Source organism: Megalobrama amblycephala, linkage group LG18 (assembly GCF_018812025.1).
Source record: "Megalobrama amblycephala isolate DHTTF-2021 linkage group LG18, ASM1881202v1, whole genome shotgun sequence".
Classification (NCBI taxonomy): Eukaryota; Metazoa; Chordata; class Actinopteri; order Cypriniformes; family Xenocyprididae; genus Megalobrama; species Megalobrama amblycephala.
This window is the reverse complement of record NC_063061.1, coordinates 9,387,114-9,409,029: the sequence shown is the minus strand read 5'-3', so window position 1 is coordinate 9,409,029 and position 21,916 is coordinate 9,387,114. Positions and strand designations below refer to the sequence as shown.

At 37.7% G+C, this 21,916-nt stretch overlaps 1 protein-coding gene across 4 annotated transcripts in view; it reads left to right on the top strand.

Moving 5' to 3' along the window:
- Positions 1 to 21,916, top strand: part of dacha (dachshund a) — a 201,530-nt gene that overhangs the window by 154,328 nt on the left and 25,286 nt on the right. For 2 of the 4 annotated variants that reach the window (XM_048165577.1, XM_048165575.1), the window contains exons 4-7: positions 9,509 to 9,661; positions 10,041 to 10,213; positions 11,964 to 12,099; positions 12,368 to 12,445. In XM_048165577.1, the coding sequence (XP_048021534.1) occupies positions 9,509 to 9,661; positions 10,041 to 10,213; positions 11,964 to 12,099; positions 12,368 to 12,445 (540 nt within the window). The remainder of the gene's footprint in view (positions 1 to 9,508; positions 9,662 to 10,040; positions 10,214 to 11,963; positions 12,100 to 12,367; positions 12,446 to 21,916) is intronic. The other 2 variants (XM_048165579.1, XM_048165578.1) reach the window with 1 other exon arrangement.

Here is a 21,916-nt window from a genome sequence, read left to right as displayed (position 1 = left end):
TCTGTTAGTAATAGAAAGGCAAACGCTACACTGAAAACAATTTTTACTCAAAAATTGCTAGTAAATATCACAAATAATTACCAAGAAGAAGCAAGTGACATTAAAGGGGACCTATTATGCAAAATTCACTTTTGCCTGGTGTTTGGACATAAATGTGTGTTGGCAGTGTGTGTACACAACCACCCTATAGTGATAAAAATCCACCCACTCCTTTTTTTTTAATCCCCATAAATCATAAGCAGCAGTGTCTCAGAACAAGCCATTTCCAGATCCCTGGCAGTGTGACGTCATATTAGCCACAGGCCCCGCCCACAGCGTTGACTGACACTTAAATTTGAACATAGAACCGCCCTGAGCGCGTTGTCTACAGCGAGTCCGCCATTGCTGCACTGACGAGAATGTCTCCCAAACGTTTTGTGTTTGGTGTTCTGTAGCTGGATGGATTAATCCACATAGCTCTCTCCATTTAGTCCTAAAATCTGAGCTGCTGAAAACGAGGTGGATTAACTTGGTTTTCCAGGAAAATGCTCCCTCAGTTCTGCCGAAATTCGTTTATGTCCGCGCGAATCATTTCACACCGGACTGCTTAGTGAACGAATATCAATAAAAAGAGACGATACAAAACAGAGACTGTGCTAAAAATGTGCTACTCAAGGATATAACGTTACAAGTAAAAACTGTTCGTGATCCAGCTTACAGTCTCCAGAATGATACTGGATACGGCAGTAATGAAGGTGAGGGCACTTTATTACAGTTCATCTGAGTTTATTTACGAGTATAAAGCTTATTAAGCTAGCCTGACTTCGTCATACTCATATTCTAGGCAGAATGTGAGTCTGATACTGCTCCATTGCACTTGAATTATGGGGCGTGTCTTAACCGAACCAGTAAAAAAAAAAACTCTGCACTCAATTGGATAGACCTACAACCAATCAGAGCAACACAGTAAGTGACATATGTTGAACTTGTACTTAAACTTTTGCCGAATCCCGTTGGAAGGACGGCAAACACATCTTTCCCATCGACAAATGCCTTGATTGCGGTTCTTTGTTCGTCTTTTAAAATTAATGCGCTGTCGATTTCTTTTATTGCAGACGTGATAGCGGAATCTAAACATCTTACTTCTCCAGCTGCAGTCATCGTTGGTGAAAACCAATTCAACCCAAGCGCTCTTTGATGACGTGGGTGGTTACGTAACCGCAGATAGCCTGTCCATCATCGATTAAAGCCCGCCCTGGCAATTTGATTGGCTCGGCCTTCTGGGAGCCGAGCATAATTACTCTACAATGGATCGAGTCCAGACCGAACTTCCTGTCCAAAAAATGTTGTGGGCGGGGTTCGGGCTGGCACCCAGGCTATTATTAAGCACCACCCGAAAGGCATACGGTCTTTATACATTTGTTTACAGTTAGTTGTAACGAGTGTTTCTGTGTTTTTCGCTATGTTTGTGATGATAATACAAGGAAAAGAGAGAGAGAGTTTATTTTAATGCACACTTGCAGTGTTTTATTAAGCTCTTACAGTGATTTTCTAGAGTGAAAACAAACGCTTCATCTTTTCTGAGAAGTACAATAAACGTTATAAATCTCATCGGTAAAGTTTTGGCCTTCATTCGGACGGTACAACAGGCTTGTACTAATATAGTAGATTAAAAACAAGAAGACAATGTAAGTTATAACCGTAATTGAACTAAACTATACCTGTTCTATCTCCATGCAGCATATATTCACAGTTTCTGACATTATAGACCTTATGTAGCCCCGCCCCTTTTCAGCACTGCGCTCGTTGTCTTTTGACTTCCGGCTTGTATTTCCACAGCGATCTTGTATTTATGAATAAACTGCTCATTTTAAAATCTTCCCGGTCTACTGACATTTGTTAAGACATCTGCTTTAAACATAACAATCCTCATGATAACTTTCATTGACTCTACAACAGGTAAATCCACTTCACCAGTTAATTATTCTTATTCTTATTTCCATAGAAATATACAGGGCTACCGCAAAACTGGAAGTTAAAAGACAATATTCTAAAGATGGCGGCGCGCTTGTTTCTCTGGAAAATAAGGTCTATAGCACGTCCTGACTGATTCCTGTCACGGGAGAATCAGCTCGTGAAGCTCCGCCCTCTTAGGCCGATCGCAGCAGCTCATTTGCATTTAAAGGGGCCGCGCTGAAACGGCATGTTTTTGCTCAACCACTAAAAGTAGCAATTTTAACATGCTATAAAAAATGATCTGTGTGGTATTTTGAGCTAAAACTTCACATACACACTCAGGGGACATCAGAGACTAATTTTACATCTTGTTAAATAGGGCATAATAGGTCCCCTTTAAATTACTTACCCAATTCTTACCCAAAGAACCTTTTAACGAACAATTCTTAAAACAACTTTTTTATCTTTTCCAGTTTAAAGATTTTGACAGTTTAAAGTTGTTGTGCTTTGAAAAGGTTCCATGGCTTTCTTCATTCTTCATCAATGCCAATAAAGATCCATTATTTTTAAGAGTTGCACCAATTAGCTTGCAGCAGACGTGTCTAATTCAAAGAAGCATTTCCAGTTGTCAAACTGATTTTTCGTTTAGTGTCTATGTGTGTTTGGAATAAGTAGTTTATGATGACCAGGAGCTGAAATTAGATATTGTAAATGTTTTGTTGGGTGGTTGTTGCGTTGTTAACAGTCATGGAAATCTCACAGCTTGCACGCTATTCCATGGAAGTGAAGCCACACGATGCAAACAAGTGTTCCCACTTCTGATATTCATCCACTGACACAACTGCAATTTTGGTTTACTGGATAAAATGTTATATGAGGACAAATTAGAGCTCTGGACCCCTCATACTCAAAGCAAAAAAAAATAAAAAAAATAGTTGCCACTGGACCAGGGTCAGAAATTAACTTTTCCATTAAGGGGGCAATATTTGCTAGCTTGAATTGATTTCCAGGCACTTTTTTTTTTTTTTTTTTTTTTTTTTTTATATCTGAAATGCAGTAGATTTGTTAGAATTCTTAATGCTGCAAAACATGCGTTAAAATAAATCTGATGCTTTTCACTAATTTTCACATTTTACTTTAATCACGACAGCCGTGATTTAGTTAGGGAAATCTTATCTTGGACTTGAGGGGCATTTTTGTTCATTTTGATGGCATTTTTGGGTCAAGCCCCCATTAATTTCTGACACTGCACTGGACCAACTAGTCATGTTTGGGATACAGTTACTGATCCAAGTGATCCCGCAAAAACCCAGGACTGACAGCGGCAGATGTAGGAATGAAGTTACCAAATAAAGTTAGTCACCAGTTCATTTGACTGCCTAAATTAACCGTGAGAATGATAGGAACTCATTTGTAACTTGGAAATAAGCAAATGCTCTACTACAGACCTGAGTTCTGGATCAACCTCATATTGACTATTAATTAAAACAGTAAGGAATCATTCTTAATTATTTGTGCAAAACCAGATAAAAATAACTGTTCCTGTAGCTCAAATGGCAGAGGGTTCCATTTCACAATGTCTGAACACACATTGTGATCAGATACCTTGAATGAACCGTAAATAATGGCAGAGAATGTGTGACTGCGAGCGTGAGTCAAATGGAAGTTTGATTTCGGAGTGAGTTTGATCATTGACGTGTTACTGATTTTGATTTGGTTGACACGAATAACAGAAACCTCAATACGTTGAGTTTCAAATCGGGGTAGTGGGGAATAGTGCATCTGTGCACGTGCCCATAGATGCGTGTCGCAATTACGGCAGACTTTTTAAAAAGGGACGCAGTTAACCAGCTCTGTCAGCGTGTGGTTAAGGAGCATCACGGTGATGGACACATTCTCAAAGCATGACTGACGGCTGGACGGGATGCCGAAACATAGACACTCTCCATCTCTCTTGCTTGCTTACTCTTCCTCTATCTCTACTGGCTGGCATCACTTTTAGGCTAATTACTTTAGCAGCCAACACTGGAGGAGCTCTTGGACCGAACCCAAATGGGCCATCAGCACCAGAGCTGTGGATAGTTCAACTCCACACTCGCTCTGATATACTGCATGCTCTCTCTCTCTCTCTGTCTCTCACACACACACACTTGCAAACACTACCACTGCAGTTAGCCTGTCACAGAGTTCACAGCGCTGAGTTATAGGATATATATAATAAAACAGAAATGCCGCTTTAGAAGTGTGGAGATGTGCTCATGTCTTCACTATGTTCATTATGAAGCCCGTTTAATGATGCAGCGGAACAGAGTGAGACAAACGTATGCATACATGCACATGTGTTTCTTTGACTAGGGTTGAATTTTGTAATATACTTTTTTTTTTTTTACTTTTACTTTTGTCACTTTAAAATGGTCTTGCATATTTTTTATGGTACCTTCATTGTTGATTTTTGTTACTTTTCAAATGCTTTAATGGATTTTACACAGACTTTAAATCTTGAATAATAGTTTTTAACTGTGCTCATATGAACTAAGGCAAACATAAATAACATGTTTTTCTCACCATGCTGCATTTATTTGATCAAAAATACAGTAAAACAGAGAACGGTTATTTTAAACAATATTTCACAATATTACTATTTCAATATATTAAATGTAATTTATTCCTGTGATCAAAGCTGAATTTTCAGCTTCATTACTCCAGTCTTCAGTGTCACATGATCCTTCAGAATTCATTCTAATATGCTGATTTGCTGCTCAGCATTTCTTTTTAATGTTGTGGAAACCATAACACATTTTTTCAACATTATTTGATCATTAGAAAGTTCAAAAGAACAGCTTTGATTGGAAATATAAATCTTTTGTAACCTTGTAAATATACTTTACTGTGACTTTTGAAAAATGTTATGCGTGGTTTTAAATTTAAAAAATATACTGACTCCACCATTTGAATGGCAGTGTATACGACAATATTTTTACACATGTTACTTCCCTCATTTGTGATGTCCACAAAATATTTTTTGTTTTTAATTAATCAATTATATGTATGTATTTATTTAAATCTCTAAAAGGCAATATGGCTCAAACTGACAATGAAATGCTAGATATGAAACCTTAAACACAATACGTCATTTAAGATGTGATGGAAATGACACTGTTGTGGAAACATTCACGACTTTCAAACAAAATGACACAATTCTTCCATGATATACTGTTGGAGATTGTAAGTACAGAAAATAAACTAGAAATAGTGTGAAAAGCTTGTTTTAAAAGAGTTTATTCTCTATAAGTCCACAGGGCTAAAAATGGCCATAGTTGAAGAAACACCCGTTGGCTATTTAGCACCTATACTGCGGGACCTCTGAGCTCTGCTTGTATGTTCAGAAATTAATTATATTAGACAAGAGCAAATATAGGTCATGTGGAATTTGCAATGCAAACACTTTTGCTCTCTGTCCCTCTTCATCTATGTCTCTCTCTCTTAAAGGCATAGTTCATTCAAAAATAAAGATTCTGTCATCATCTGCTCATCATCATGACATTTCAGACCAGACCAGACTGTACACTTTTCCTTGGTTATGTTATTTTCTTGAATATATTCTATTTCTTGAAATATAACTTGTCTTCTGAATATGAAAATCTACAGTATGAGTAGGTATATTTCTAAAACATGAATCCCATTCTAGAAGGAGATTACAAAGCAATTTAGGAAAATACAGTACAGTGTGGACACCGTTCTGGTTTTCCGTTGTAATGTTCAATATTTACATCATGTTGAAGGGACACTAAAACTGATTACGGCGATATCTATGCATCGTTACGCACTGATGGGCCTCACAAATGGCTTCAGAATTCATTCTAACGCAGTTTACATCCTATTACGACTTCATTACGCAGGACACGTATTGCTTATGGATTGTGTATTGATATCAAATGTCAGGAACGCACGGTTCCTCCCTCATCGTTTTGTGTTTCATCAGCCGTCCGCCCCACTCATCTCACACAACAAACACGTGTGTACACGCGCACTCCGCTTCGGCCTCAGGTGTTTGGGCACAGCCATTACTTTATCAGGCTGTTTTTTCCTGCTCATTCAAATGGCTCCCTGATGAACGGCGCCCCCGCGTTCTACAGAGAGAGATTTTAATTCGTATTATTATTAAAAGAATCACTCACTGCAATCTGTTGCAAAAACACCATCTGCTGGATCACTCGTAGGACCTCCGTTGCTTATTAGGCAGAATTAGACAATGATTTCCTCTCCTCTGCTTTGCATTCTTTCTCCCTCTTCTCTCAACTAATTCAACTTAAGTTGTTTTATGACACTTTGCAGCTAGCTTTTTCGGCTGCATTTCATTCCAGTGATTAATTCCCAGATGTCATCTGTTCTGGGATGAGCTCAGAGTGATTGGCAGAAGGGTTAACTCTTTAACAGCCTGGGAAGAGATGGGATTTTGTGCAGGAGTTTAGTCTGAAGTTGTGGAGGCGGTCAGGCTCGAAACTCAATAGTGCGATAGTGCTCACAGGAACGTAGGGTCGAATCAGGCCTGCGTCATGTCCGAATCCCCACCCTCCTTCCTTCACTAATATCATTTTAAAACACCCCCTATAAGTGTTCTCTTACAACTATGGAAGCTTGTTTCTGACATGGAATAAAACAATTTAATAGATAATTGAGAATTGCGAGAAATAAAGTCAGAGTTGCGAGATATAAACTCGCAATTGTGAGAAATATAGTCAGAAATGTAGGATTTAAACTTGCAATTGCTAGAAATAAAATCAGAACTGCGGGATATAAACTCGCAATTGTGAGAAATAAAGTCAGAAATGCAGGATATAAACTTGAAATTGCAAGAAATAAAATCAAATGCGGGATATAAAGTCAGAATGTGGGTATAAACTCGCAATTATGAGAAAAAAAGTCAGAAATGCGGGATATAAACTCAAAATTGTGAGAAATATAGTCAGAAATGTAGGATTTAAACTTGCAATTGCTAGAAATAAAATCAGAACTGCGGGAAATAAACTCGCAATTGTGAGAAATAAAGTCAGAAATGCGCGATATAAACTTGAAATTGCAAGAAATAAAATCAAATGCGGGATATAAAGTCAGAATGTGGGTATAAACTCGCAATTATGAGAAAAAAAGTCAGAAATGCAGAATATAAACTCAAAATTGTGGGAAATAAAGTCAGAATTCGGGATATAAACTCAAAATTGCGAGAAATAAAGTCAGAAATGCGGGATATAAACTCAAAATTGTGGGAAATAAAGTCAGAATTCAGGATATAAACTCACAATTGCGAGAAATAAAGTCAGAAATGCGGGATATAAACTCAAAATTGTGGGAAATAATGTCAGAATTCGGGATATAAACTCTCAATTGCGAGAAATAAAGTCAGAATTGCGGTATATAAATTGGCAATTGCGAGAAATAAAGTCAGAATTGAGGTATATAAACTCGAAATTGCAGGAAATAAAGTCAGAATGCGGGATATAAACTCGAAATTGCAAGAAATAAAGTCAGAATGCGGGATATAAACTCGAAATTGCAAGAAATAAAGTCAGAATGCGGGATATAAACTCGAAATTGCAAGAAATAAAGTCAGAATGCGGGATATAAACTCGAAATTGCAAGAAATAAAGTCAGAATGCGGGATATAAACTCGAAATTGCAAGAAATAAAGTCAGAATGCGGGATATAAACTCGAAATTGCAAGAAATAAAGTCAGAATGCGGGATATAAACTCGAAATTGCAAGAAATAAAGTCAGAATGCGGGATATAAACTCGAAATTGCAAGAAATAAAGTCAGAATGCGGGATATAAACTCGAAATTGCAAGAAAAAGTCAGAATGCGGGATATAAACTCGAAATTGCAAGAAATAAAGTCAGAATGCGGGATATAAACTCGAAATTGCAAGAAATAAAGTCAGAATGCGGGATATAAACTCGAAATTGCAAGAAATAAAGTCAGAATGCGGGATATAAACTCGAAATTGCAAGAAATAAAGTCAGAATGCGGGATATAAACTCGAAATTCAAGAAATAAATCAGAATGCGGGATATAAACTCGAAATTAAAGTCAGAATGCGGGATATAAACTCGAAATTGCAAGAAATAAAGTCAGAATGCGGGATATAAACTCGAAATTGCAAGAAATAAAGTCAGAATGCGGGATATAAACTCGAAATTGCAAGAAATAAAGTCAGAATGCGGGATATAAACTCGAAATTGCAAGAAATAAAGTCAGAATGCGGGATATAAACTCGAAATTGCAAGAAATAAAGTCAGAATGCGGGATATAAACTCGCAATTCTGACTTTTTTTCTCGCAATTCTGACTTTTTTCTCACAATTGTGATATATAAACACGCAATTGCAAGTTATAAAGTCCAATTCTGAGGGAAAAAAAGGCTTTTATTTATATCACACAATTCAGACTTTATAACTTGCAAAAAGAGTTTATATCACGATTCTGAGATAAAAAGTTGCAATTACCTTTTTTATTTTTTATTCAGTAGCGGAAACAAGCTTCCATATACAACTGTTCTCCTTAGCCTATTTTAGGATGAATATATATATTTTTTTAATAAAATACATTATATCTATTTTAAATGTTATTTATACATGTATTGTGATTGTTCTGACTTTACATCCTGCTGATTGTAATTTAAAACAAAATATTAGAGTAACAATTTTCTATAATGTTGTAAAATTTTGCATTACAGTAATTAGAATCACAATTGAAAATAATGTAAATTTAATTGGGAATGTAAAACATTGCAACAAAAATTCTATTTAAAAAAACACTGTTCTTTTGAACTTTCTATTTATCAAAGAATCTTGGAATAAAAAAACGTATCACAGTTTCCACAAAAAGCAGCAAAAACGGTTTTCAAAATTGATAAGAAACGTTTCTTGAGCAGCAACTCAGCATATTAGAATGATTTCTGAAGGATACTGCTGTTACTGTATCTTTGATCAAATAACTTTGGTCTTTTATAATAATACAATATAATTGTATAATAAAAAATAATTCATGGCTTCCATCCTCTCAATGACCTTCAGCAGTAAACAGGACTACTGTAACATTTAGACTTGCGCTCTTAAAAATAAAGGTTCTTTATTGGCATCAATGGTTCCATGAAGAACCTTTAACATCCACGGAACCACTAAAGATTCTTCGCATTTGAAAAGGGTTCTTTAGAATATTAAAAAGAAAAAAAATGTTTTTTTCAAGAACTGATCACTGAAAGGTTCTTTGGGGAACCAAAAATGATCCTTCTACGGCATCACTACAAAAACCATCTTTTGGAATCTTTATTTTTAAGAGAATATATGCAAATGAGTTTCCATATTACATCAGGATGGACTAAGGTGTTTGAGCTCTTATAATATTTCTGCATAGTGCAGATCAAAAGTTGTATTTCAAAAGAGCAAAGAAAAGCTTTTAATGGTTTTTATCCATATTCTCCAGTCTTGTCTCTGTGATTACACGTGGAGTTCTGGCTCTGTATAGAGATCCAGACTCTCACTCAACCCTCCCTCTCTATCTCTCTGCTGTCTCCAGGCGGCAGTGAGTCGTCCTGGGATAAAGAGAAACTCCAGTCCCCCCCCTCCTCCGGAGCCCAGCATGGTCTGGCTCACGCCGGCCTCTCCGCTCAGCACGGCCTGTCAGGTTCTCATCTCTCTTCCCTACAGCAGAGTCATCTCCTGGCTAACCGTGAGTCATTCATTCATCACATCCACTCATTCACTTGATCGCCAGCTCCAGGTCTATTGATTCTTCTCAGGCCGACTGAGCCACACGTCGTGTTAGTTATCATTCTTTGGTTCGGTGGTTCACCCTTTTGGTTCGCTCTTACGTTAAAAATAAGGTTGAAAGTGTATTTATGAATATCAAATCATGTTTTCTTATACCACATTTTTTGTTTAAAGACAAAGTCACAGGGTGTTTTAATATCGTTTTGCCCTATGAAAGCTATGAATTGATTTCATGTTGCCTTTAGATATAAAGTGAGTTGATTGCTGCCTCATGGTCACAGTTTACCAACTAAGTTCCTTATAAACAGTCGGTCCCTCTCTCTGTCGTTCTCTCTCAGGGCTGGACCTGCCATTTATGATGATGCCCCACCCCCTGCTGCCCGTCAGTCTGCCGCCTGCCTCCGTTGCCATGGCGATGAACCAGATGAACCACCTGAACACCATCGCCAACATGGCCGCAGCTGCTCAGATGCACAGCCCCCTGTCCAGAGCAGGAGCGTCCGTCATCAAGGTAACACGCGCAGCCACAAAGTTCAGACTTCAGTGGCCAAACGCAGAACAGTCATTCATTAGGACTCACATCTCTCAGCAAGAGTCGGCTCATTTTCACCGCGTGCGCAGCACATCAGCTGCAGATCCCCTCGGATTGGTGTCTTGCTCCAGTGACACGTTAGATACGAGCCTGTCTCGCTCTATGAGCCATTTAACACCTGGGAGAGAGCTGTATAGCAAACCGTCTTAATTTCTACAAGAGAGAGTTTGATTCCAAATACTCAGAGGATGAATGACAGAATAAATGTTCTGTTGGGTCCGTGCGGAGCGTGTGTTAGGGAATAATAGATGCAGGCTTTTAAGACAAACACTATCTGTTATCTTACTGCCATGTTCCCCCTGAGAGGAGAGTGTGTGAGTCAATTTACAGTTGGAGGAGGACACTTGTGCGTTTCTCTGAGATGCAGAAATAGCCCGAGGCGTACAGTACACACACACACACACACACACACACACACGTGCTCACTTTTACATAGATATTCACTGCCACACACTAAATAGCAAGAGCCTGTCTGGGTACCACAGCAGAATGTGTTTTTACTGTGAAAAAGAAAATGTTGGTTGATCTTTCAGTCCTGTTTTGTTTCAGTTTTCAGTTATGTTTCACTTAAGAATCAACTTTGTCCCAGATGTTTTTCCTAAAATTAATTTGGAAAAATAAAAGACACAATTGAGGTAATTGTTGACGTACAGTAAGGGTTAGTTCACCCAAAAATGAAAATAATGTCATTTATTACTCTCCCTCATGTCATTCTACACCCGTAAGACATTTGTTCATCTTCATATTTAAATCAGTTCATGTGAGTACAGTGGTTCAATATTAATATTATAAAGCAACGAGAATACTTTTTGTGTGCTAAAAAAACAAAATAACGACTTTTTAACAATGAATCTAGTGATGGCCGATTTCAAAGCTTCAAATTTCTTATTTCGAATCGCCAAAGTCACGTGATTTCAGCAGATTGACACGCGATCCAAATCACTGATTCGAAACAAAAGATTCAAAGCCGTGTTTTGAAATCGGCCATCACTAGATATCGTTGAAAAGTCATTATTTTGTTTTTTTGGTGCACAAAAAATATTCTCGTCGCTTTATAATATTAAGGTAGAACCACTGTACCATTGGATTTCATCAGAAATATCTTAATTTGAACAAAAGTCTTATGGGTGTAGAGTGACATGAGGGTGAGTAATTATCATTTTTGGGTGAGCTAACCCTTTAAGCAAAAGTCTCCATGTAACCTCACTGCTGTCTAGAAGAAACAGTTGAGATATTAAAGAGATTATATTTGAGATTTTGTGAAAATCAGATATTGGAAATTATAAATCACTCATGTTATCATGTTATTTTAGTATAATTGATGTACTATTACAGTTATTTTCATATTTTGAATTAGACATTATATTTAAATATTTTTTTGTTTTCACTTTAAATTGAAAGGTTTAGTAATTTTGTAGTTTTTTTTTATTATAGTATTGAATTTTATTTATTAGTTTTAGTTTAGTACGTCAACTTAAACCAGATGAAAATGTGAAATGTTTCCTTGTTTTTTTTTCTTTTTTTAAATGTCTTTTATGGTTTTAGTTTTAGTTAACAATAATATTGCTGGATTTTGCTGAGACACAGAGTTGTTCAGTTAAAATGGCAGGCCTGTTTGAGTCCTTAGTAAAGAATATGTTAACTGAATCTGTGTGTGTGTGTGTGTTAGGAGTGTGTACAGGACAGTCCGTCTCCTGCTCCGTCTCTGGAGGAAGCCCCTCGTCCCGGATCACAGCCCTCTTCCCACCCCAGCAGTAGTGTGTCCAGCTCACCAAACCCCCACACACAGAGTCCTGAACGCCTGGGTCAGTACAGACACACATGCACAGTTAGTTTAAATGCGGACAAACCATAGACTGAATAGTTTCTATAATGCTAATTATAATGACTACAGACTAACCTACCCATAGAAAAAAAAAAAAAACATAACAAAAATGTATTTCATATTCAAATATTTTCAATAAATAACAATGTTCCCACATGCTTCCAGTAGGAGTTTTTGTCAGAATTGCATCTCTTCTGAAGACAACCTTGAGGACACATTTTATATATGTTTTCTTTTTATGTGTGCAGTTTTGAACCAGACCGATGGAGACCTGCCAGAGACACGAGACACCGGCATCAATATGAAGAAAATCCTTAAAGAGAAAGGTTAGTTCCTCACGGCATCACACTGAACACTCGCTTGCAGCGTAGACGGTGTAAAAGTGCAACACAAAGTTTTGTGGGGAAAAAAAGGTCCCCGTTGTCAATAGTGTAGCAATGCATGAAGCACCACTTACACAGGAGTCACTTTCAAACCAAGCATCTTTTGATGGTCAACGCAAAATATTTGTGTGAAAAACCCAATGCAAATTCTGTGAGGATAATTTTTCGCTGTTATGCGAAATTCGCAATCACGCAGATTCCTGTTGAAATGACTGGTTTTGGCCCACATACCTGTCAAACAAAGGTAAATATGATCATAAAGTCGTATCCTAACTTAACCAGACAAAAAAAAACAACAGGAAACCAAGTGACTGACAGACAGAACAATTTGTTGCTTTTGTGTCTCACTCACAAATGTGCATATGCACAAATTTGTGTGTGAAATCTGCGTTACAAACATTTTCATGACCAAATCATGATTCATTAATAACTTTTGTACTAAAATGTATTCAAAATTAATGGAAAAAATGTGAACAGCTTAAATCACATGGATAAACAATCACACATAGATGCATGTATAAAACATGTATAACATGTATCAGGGCCTGAACTTTATTTTGGAAAATGGAATACAGAAATGGAATAGATTGAATGTTTCATTGTATAAATTAAATACAGATCTTTTGTTCTTTGATTAACATTAATGATAGACCGCAGCAGGTTTATTAGGCTGCTGTCACTTTAAGAGCTAATGCATTGATCCAATATACTGATACACATGCGTTTTCTTTCTCAACTCTGAAACCCTCTCGCTGTTTGTGAAATTATGTCTCACAGAAAGTTTTCAAATTACTGATTTGATCTGATAATCTGTGTGGATTTAGTTGCTCATTCAACCAACAAGCTAACTGAATAAATGTTTGCCTGAATTTCCCGCCTCATAAGCGCGAAACCTGCAGGAATGAGTAAAATTATGCGCAATACCCACAATCCCACACCAAAATTCGAGCTCTGTGGATACATGTCTAATTAATATTAGAATGAGGTTAAGAGCAAATTCCTGTGCGTATAAATGCAAATAATTAATTAATGTATTGTAGCAATAGAAAAACCCATGTGGGAAACATATAGACCAAATTTTAAACATCGTCTCAGGAACAATGTAGTAAATTGCAGCTGACTCCTAGATGATGTCAGTTTAACGCTGCCGAGTGCATTGACATCACACACAACATTTTAATGTGGACCGATGCTCGTTAGTTAAATTTACACCCGTTGGTTTAGACTGGCAGTATATCAGCGTCACAACACTTCTCTTTTAATTAATGACTTAATTAGGAGCTTAACTGAACATGTATGAAGTTCATATTTATGGCCTGTGTGTGTAGATGAGTGTAAGAGAGCTGTTAGAGCATTTAAGTGCATCATTTATCATTATAAGAAATGTTTTTTTTTTTTTTTTTTTTTTTTCTATGACACAAAGATTTGTAGGTGTGTATGTGTGAGAATCTCAGATGTCGTGGTGTGTGTGGGCACTGTTTCTGGAGCATAACTTGCACGCGAGTGTGTGTTGGTACAGCAGGTGGCGGCCCCTAACACACATCACACACAGGGCTGCTGGGAGGAGACAATGCAAAGATGCCCTGAGGCTCTCCTAAAGAGATTCAGTGTGCACCTGGCCTCCCACCATATTTTATTAATGTGTCTGGAAAAGAATCTACCCCAAACACACACACAAATGCGTGAAAACCACAAACCGCTCTTGTTTTTTAAAAGTGCAGCATGCCGCATTTACTGCAGGGTTGAGAAAAGAATGCAGGAAATTTAGGTCACTGACCACATACTCGCACACAATGACTACAATTATTTTTATTTTTCATGTACTCAGTCTCTCTTGATCATTCCAGCAGATTCCAAACTCACCATCAAACAGATTTTATATCTTCACGTATCAGTAGAATTCTGCGCTATTTTATCCATCCATTTTTTTTTTCTATCTGCGCATCATCATATATACACACACACACACACACAGCAGCGGGTCTCTCTTGAACACCAGAGAGGATTGACTTAGTAAAGATTGGCCATGATTATATCAAATATGTCTGCTCTAGTTTACTTCTACGATGTGCTGTCCAAGTGTGTTACATGCTGTTATGAATTCTCTTCTGTTCATGTTAGAGAGTGTCTATTTATTGACCATCAGTAATTCATCCCCCCTTTACTTCATATCCTCTTTCTCTAACCTAGTTATCCTTGTTTTTGCATTTTTATTGTTTTATATATTAGAACCACTTACATGACTTGCAAATTTCACATCAGGAGATTATATTTTACATTTTCTGCTGAAAGTGTGAGGGGTGTTTGACTGTGAAAAACTCGCCACTGCAGTATTAGGGTGTTCTGGGTGGTTGCCAGGACGTTGCTGTGCAGTTGTTAGAATCTTGCTTATTGGCCTAATTCAAAAAAGCCTAAGTCTCTGACATTCTGGCCCCTACATGGTCTGTGGGACTTTTTTGCATAACAGGTGAAAATCACAAGTTTAAATCAAAAGTAATAGCACATATGTCCTCAAAAAGCAGAATAATTCGAGGTATCCAATCTATCTATTATATTTGTAGTACACACATCGTGTGGAATTTATACACTGAAGTTTAAAGGGGACCTATAATGCCCCTTTTATATGTGTATATGTAATGTAAGTCTCTGGTATCCCCAGAATTTGTCTGTGAAGTTTCAGCTCAAAATACCCCACAGATCATTTATTATAGCTTGTCAAAATTGCCCCTATTTGGGTGTGAGCAAAAACACGCAGTTTTTGTGTGTGTCTCTTTAAATGCAAATGAGCTGCTGCTCCTGGCCCCCTTTCCAGAAGAGGGCGGAGCTTTAACAGCTTGTGCTTCAACAACAACAAAGCTGGACAATCTCACGCACCCAAAATGATAATTGTCAGTAACGGTGTTCAGCCTTATATAGAGTCGGACACTGATGGAGAGACTCAGGAAGAAGTTACATCTTTTAGAATGCAACTGGACGTTTCTGAATGGTTAGTGGATAAATTTATGTAGTTGCTGTGGAGTTGATTCAACTCATCCACTAGCATGTGGCGTCATGTTAATCTTCTGTGCAAATCCAGCGCTGAATTGACCCTCGTTTGTGAAGCAATCCGGCGTAAAATGACGGCATGGTAACAACACTCTACTACAACAACTCTTCCTCTTCTCTAAAGCAGCCTAACATGGCCTCACCCCCTTTGTTGTGTTTTCTCGGGGGCGGGGTTTATATAAATTTTAGGGTTAGTGATGTCACCAACCCGGGAAGAAGCTCATTATTGTCCCTACCAGCCGTTTGTTGTAGACTTTACACAGCGAATTCTGTAAAAGAAAATATCTCCCTTTGCATTGAACTTTGAGCGTGGTCACTTTGCAGATGTTGTTTGTGCTCAAACAGCAACATTACACACTAACTAAAGTTAAAAAAGTGACATCATAATCAACCACCCCTTTAATACCTAAAATTCACTTAAGCAACTTGAGCTCAATGAAAAATCTTCATGGGGAAATCTTTTACCCTCAAACATAATTCACGATTGCTTGGATTTCTATTGAAATGACTGGATTTCGCCAATGAAAATTCACTGAACAATGGTAAATATGACTGCATATGAATCTACATATCTAAAGTGAAAAAGATCAGAGTCTTGCAAACATAGATTACTCAAGGCCAATTTTCCCGAATCCTCACGAAAGGGCCATTGAATTTTAAGCACTGTTTGGCCTCTGTGTGTGTGTGTGTGTGTGCGTGTGTGTGTGTGTGTGTGTGTGTCGGTGATGATAAACAAAGTGACGTGGTGGTACGTAGTGATGAATGGTGAAGCCCGGGGCCAGGAGCACTGTGTTTCAATGGGACTTTAGTGAGTGAACCCCCTCTCTAGCTCTCCATAAATCACTCGTTCTCTTTACCTCTCTTCCTCTCTTTCACTCAGGGCTGGTTGAATGCCAACAGGAGCTGCTCTCACTGCAGGCAGGGTCTCTCATTTCTTCCGTTAAAGAGCAAAAGGAAATTCTGATATTATTCTGTGTGGTTTTGGTTCATATGCAAACCATTTAGCACATACTAACATTAATCTTACAATCAGGCCACTGATTCTCGCAGGCCTTTGAGAAAAAGTGTAACAAAGCCATGCTGCATGTGTAAGAATGACTTCTTGTTAAACAGTAAACGCAACATTTTTCCACACATCGATAACACCGTTTTATCATTAGAGGGCCTATTATTGTTGTTAATTGAATCCCAAACCACTGAACAACATTTATGAGTGAAAACCAAGCGACCAACTTTACATAAACATATAGGTGTTTTCCAGAGCTAATGTTAGCATATTGTTTGTTTTGGGACAATGTAGAGCCACATAAGCGTAAAATGACCCCTTTATTTTGGAGTGGACATAGAACCATAAACTGAAAATGTTGGATGGGTTCTGTACAGTGTAAATTGAACAGGAAATTTTGTTCTATCGTAGAAGTCAATCACATTTACATTATATTTAATGTGACTAATGGAGCATTCAAGTCATGTCAAAAAGATCAAATTTACGAGTCGTAAACCACTTTTGATTATGAGTAGGAAAATCTTTGGAATTCTGAGGAATTCTTTGAGCCCCGAGATTTTAAGGTGTTTCAGTGGGAAAACATGGCAGTTGCAATGAATGCAGCTTCTGTATTGAATTAAATTTGTTAAATCGAATTGCTCCAACCAAAGTGATTTGAACGCAACCGATGTCGTGATTACGACTCCCCAACACGTAAATATGAACTTCCCAGAAACACCAATATTTCAAAGTAAAATGAGAAATGCAGGGCAGGACTTGATTTTGTCCATCAAGAATTGATTGGGTGGTGAAAAGTGATCTCGGGTTGTTGGGGGAGTTAAATAGCTCAAACTAAGATTGATCCTGAAAAGGTTCATTTGACTTCATGTTGACTAAAAAAATAGCCTCTACCTGTATATGTCCCTAAAATGGATGTCTAATTCAAATGACAAATGTTCAACTATGCATAACATAGACCTGACAACATGCAATGCAGGTGCCACTGTGTTTTTCTTTGATTTTTGTTTCTCAGAAATCACTTCATTGTACACTTACAATCTAGTCCAGAGTCTATATGTGTTGTATGATAATGTGCTAATGTATTTGGCTTAAGCTGATGTGAAGCACTTTGGCTGTAGAAGCACTTAGTGTACGTTTGTGTGTGTGTGCGCGAGAGGGAGCGTGGGTAGGCCGAGACTTGTGCTGCGTAATTGCTCTGTCCAGTTTTCCACAGAGTAGATATGTAGCATCTGGTTACAATCAATGTTTCCCTCCGCTATTATGAAATTAGCTGCGCGGAAATGATTTGAAATGGCCTGTAATGATTTCTGATAGAAATGTGCGCCATTGTTTCGGCCTTTGAGATAAGCGTGCTGGTAAATAAGTCACAACAAACGTAAAAGGAAACCGAAGCGATCGCTTTACTTCGTTCCAAGTCAGGGATCGGTCCTCAAACAGCAAGCGCTTGGCTTTTGGAGCCTTGTATTTTTAATCTTCATTTTTGTTTGTTTATTCGCAAGCCCCTCCTTCAGATATGTGCAAAGGGGATCATCCATGGGCTTTGAAGACCCTTTTTGATCATTAGGTTGATTGCTGTTCTAAGCGCGTTTGTGATGGTTTAATTAAACCAAGACCCTTCGCGGTGCCCCAGCGGCCCTCGAGAGCTCTCCGGCTGGAGGGTTAGAGGGTCTGCTCGCGGCGCGCAGTGTTTCTCTTTGTGTTAACGATGAGGAACAGATATTAGGTGAGGAAAATCAATGACATGTTGGAAAAGAAAAAGTAAACAGTTAGCAATTTGGGGCAAGGTTAGCACGGTTGAAAGTCACCCCACAAAAGCGACATTTTTGGACGAGAACACAAGTGATAAATGATGTGCGCTCTATCTCCTCTCTCTCGCGCACACACACACACACACAGATGAAGGCAGAGAGGAGGAGAAGGGTGAGGACAGGTGCTTGTGTTCTGCTCTGGTTCTGAGGGAAGAGTTGGAACAGGTTTTGTCTCTCAGGCTTGCGCAGTCTCCTGCGTGGTGTCACCATCACATCTGAAGGAAAGCTGCCCCAAGGCGGACAGTGATACTCGCGCAGATAAAAGAAAACGATACGTGTGCCAGAATTAAATAATTCTAACTATCGGTTTACAGAAAAAACTAAGTGATGAACATATAGACATGCACAGTTTTAACTCGACGTCATACAAGTTAGTTTATTGTCCGAGCTTATCAGATGAGCTTTTTTAACCACTTAGCACTATGCTAAGCTATAGGCTAAATTGTTAGCCGCAATTTTTGTAAAATTTGTAACGGACACTGCAATGGTCGTGATATGACGTCACACTCCGCGGCATGAACTCAACATGTGACAAATAGTTATACATTCAAAATGTAAAAATATACAATATACTCAACTTTACTGCAAAAATATGCGTTCTTTTAATTTAGCCAAGAGGTCACGCCGTGACGTATCGAACTTCTGCTGGTCACACGTAATGCGAATTCTCAGGTCAGAGTTCAACAAACTTCAACTTTGGAAAGCAGCAAAATGCGAAACTTTTCACATTCCTTGCGTTTCTGGCCTGATGCATTTGCGTATGAATGGAAGTCAGTAGAACAATAAGTGTAGTGCGCATTCTGTTTAGTAGGTACTACATTTGAATAAGAACTTTGCGACCATTAAAAAAAGTATGTTCTATATAACAATAGATAGCAATAACAATATATCGCAATACAAAAATGCAATAATATCGTATCGTCGATAGTGACGATATGTGTTGTGCATAGTTTACCCAAAATGAACATTTCTGTGTTAGAAAAAATTCAAGTTTACAGAGTTTTAGTGTCAGTACTACATTAAACTAAAATATATATGTTGAATATAATGTATGATAATGCAATGGGAGGAATATTTGTAGGTCCTGATAATGCCAAATGTCTCATGTTACCAGTAAAAAGTGGCCTACTAAATACATCTAGTCAGTGACCGAGTGCAAACATATTCATCTAAAATAAATCTGTTTCAGCATTAGAATCACTGTCCTGTGCATTGGGTTGCCAGCACCAAGTCCAAGCCTATTCATTTCCACTCCCAATGTAATACCAAATGTAGCATTTTAATCAACAGTGCATTTTTTGTTTTCCTTTTACCATATGTCTTTGAGTATAGCAATAATATCGTATCGTGAGTTCAGTATCGTGATACGTACACTGTAAAAAATGATTTTAACAGTAAAAGACTGTAAAAATGCTGCGGTGAAAAACTGTCAATTGGTTTACAGAAAGTTCCCGTACTATATACGGTGAATAACTGTAATAGATCTAACGGTACATTTAATGTAATTTTACGGTAAAATACCGTTAAATTCACAGTTTTTGGAAGTGAAAAATAACAGTTCATTGTAAAAATGTACAGTGAAAAACCGTAAATTGACATTCCCACAATTCCCTGCGTGACACTTCACATTTGATATATTTTTATTGAAATAACTCTGTTTCTTCTTAGTTTTTCTCATTTTTTTCTAATCAGTTATGTACATTAGGGTTTTATGTTACATCTAATGTTGTTAAATTAATGTTTATTGCATTTTTAAAATTTCATGCATGTTACCATGATGGTGTTTAGTGTGTGTGTGAATGACACTGTGTGCCCCTTCTATATATTAGTATTGTCCTCCTCAGCTTGTGGAAAAGCTGCTTGTGATGAACTTTGATTCATCATGTGACTCTTATCACCACTGTGTTTGGTGACTGTCAGTGTATTATAAAGGTACAAAACAGATATTAGTACTTCATTAGGTTGGTAAATTAACATTATATCAGTTAATGAAATACATTATTTTACCGTAAATTTAACAGATTTTTTTTTTATGTTGCTACTGTATTTTTTACGGTAAAGTTCTGGCAACCACAGTTGCCGTTTTTTTACCGTAAATTTTACTGGGATTTTTTTTTACAGTGTATCGAATCGTGACATGAGGGTATCGTTACACCCCTATTCTATATAGTATGAATGAAATCCTACATACCACAGTCGGCATCTTACAGCATCAGTTGCGTCACTTCACTGCCATTCTCCTGTCCCATGGCCTTGTGGGATAGTAAAGTGTCCATCAAATGCGCACTTCTTAATCTTGATGGAAGTAGTAGGTAACTTTTTTATGTCCTACTGTTTTATGAATACTACTCTTTTCACGTTCTGTTTTTCACTTACAGTATATTCTGGCAAAAGTACAATTTGCCACATGTTAATATTGCTGCTTGCTAATGCTAGTTCTTCCCAGGTGGAATCAGAGGAAGAGGATGTTTTCGTTGTAGAGGACATTTTACCACGCAAATTTGTATACGCCCTGAAAACAGGTGCCAATATTTTGGGTGCCAGAAGTTAGATTTTAAATGTTATTTGTATATCTTTATCAACTTTAAAAGAAATGGCAACATATAGATTAGACTGAATGCAAATACACTAAAGGCTAAATGGGTATTTCAAACGTTTTTCTGATCTTTCAATCACAAAATGCTGTTAAACAAGAGAAAGAGTTCACATTTCTAAATAAAGAAATTGAAAGATCATTGGACTGCACGAGGAAAACTTTCTCGCTGGCATCTCGGGTTCTTTTTTTGTTTCCCTTGAGACGTGTTCATCTCGCAGGTCCATTCTTCCTGCGCTCAGGTTAAGGGCTGCTGTGTTGACCTAGTATTCCTCTCATTTAATATTCCACCTACTGCTCTTCAAACGCTAATTGGGGGAGAAGGAAATGCTCATTAGGGCTCATTTCATGTACACATATTCATTAGGCACAGGGCTGGAGTGTCAAGAAAACGCAGCCTGGCCTCTTTTCTAGTTTGTTTACTTTCCTGTTTATTTGCAGGTGTATTTGTTCGTTTAAATTGCCCCTTCCTGTAGTCTCCTGTAGACTTAAGTGAGAACGCGCCCAAATTAGTTTTGTTTGTTTTTAGTCTATGTCGTTGTTTTAAAAAGAGTTTTACACTTGGTGAAAGTTTGAATATTTGCTTGTGCTTAAAATCCATGGCCTTGTGGTTTGCGACATATGAGCCTTGGTGCTTGCTTGGGAAACAGAGGTTTGAGTCCAGTTCATTTTATTTCCTTAACCCTGTCTGCTTTCTCTTATACCCGTCAATGTAAGTCGAAAAATGGCAAAGTGGATTTAGTTTAGCTTTCTGATTCTCCAAGTCACCGTACTGTTGATATCTAGTTAGTTTTCCTAATATACTGACCCAGTAAGTCAACGTAGTGCCACTTTTATAGCTCTCATTGCACCATTTAGACTGAACTATTCTTTCATTTTGCATTCCCACCATTCTCTATCTTCCAGAACAGCCCAGACGTGTTCTGCGGTCCAGCCTTCATATGGTTGTTAAAATGTAATAT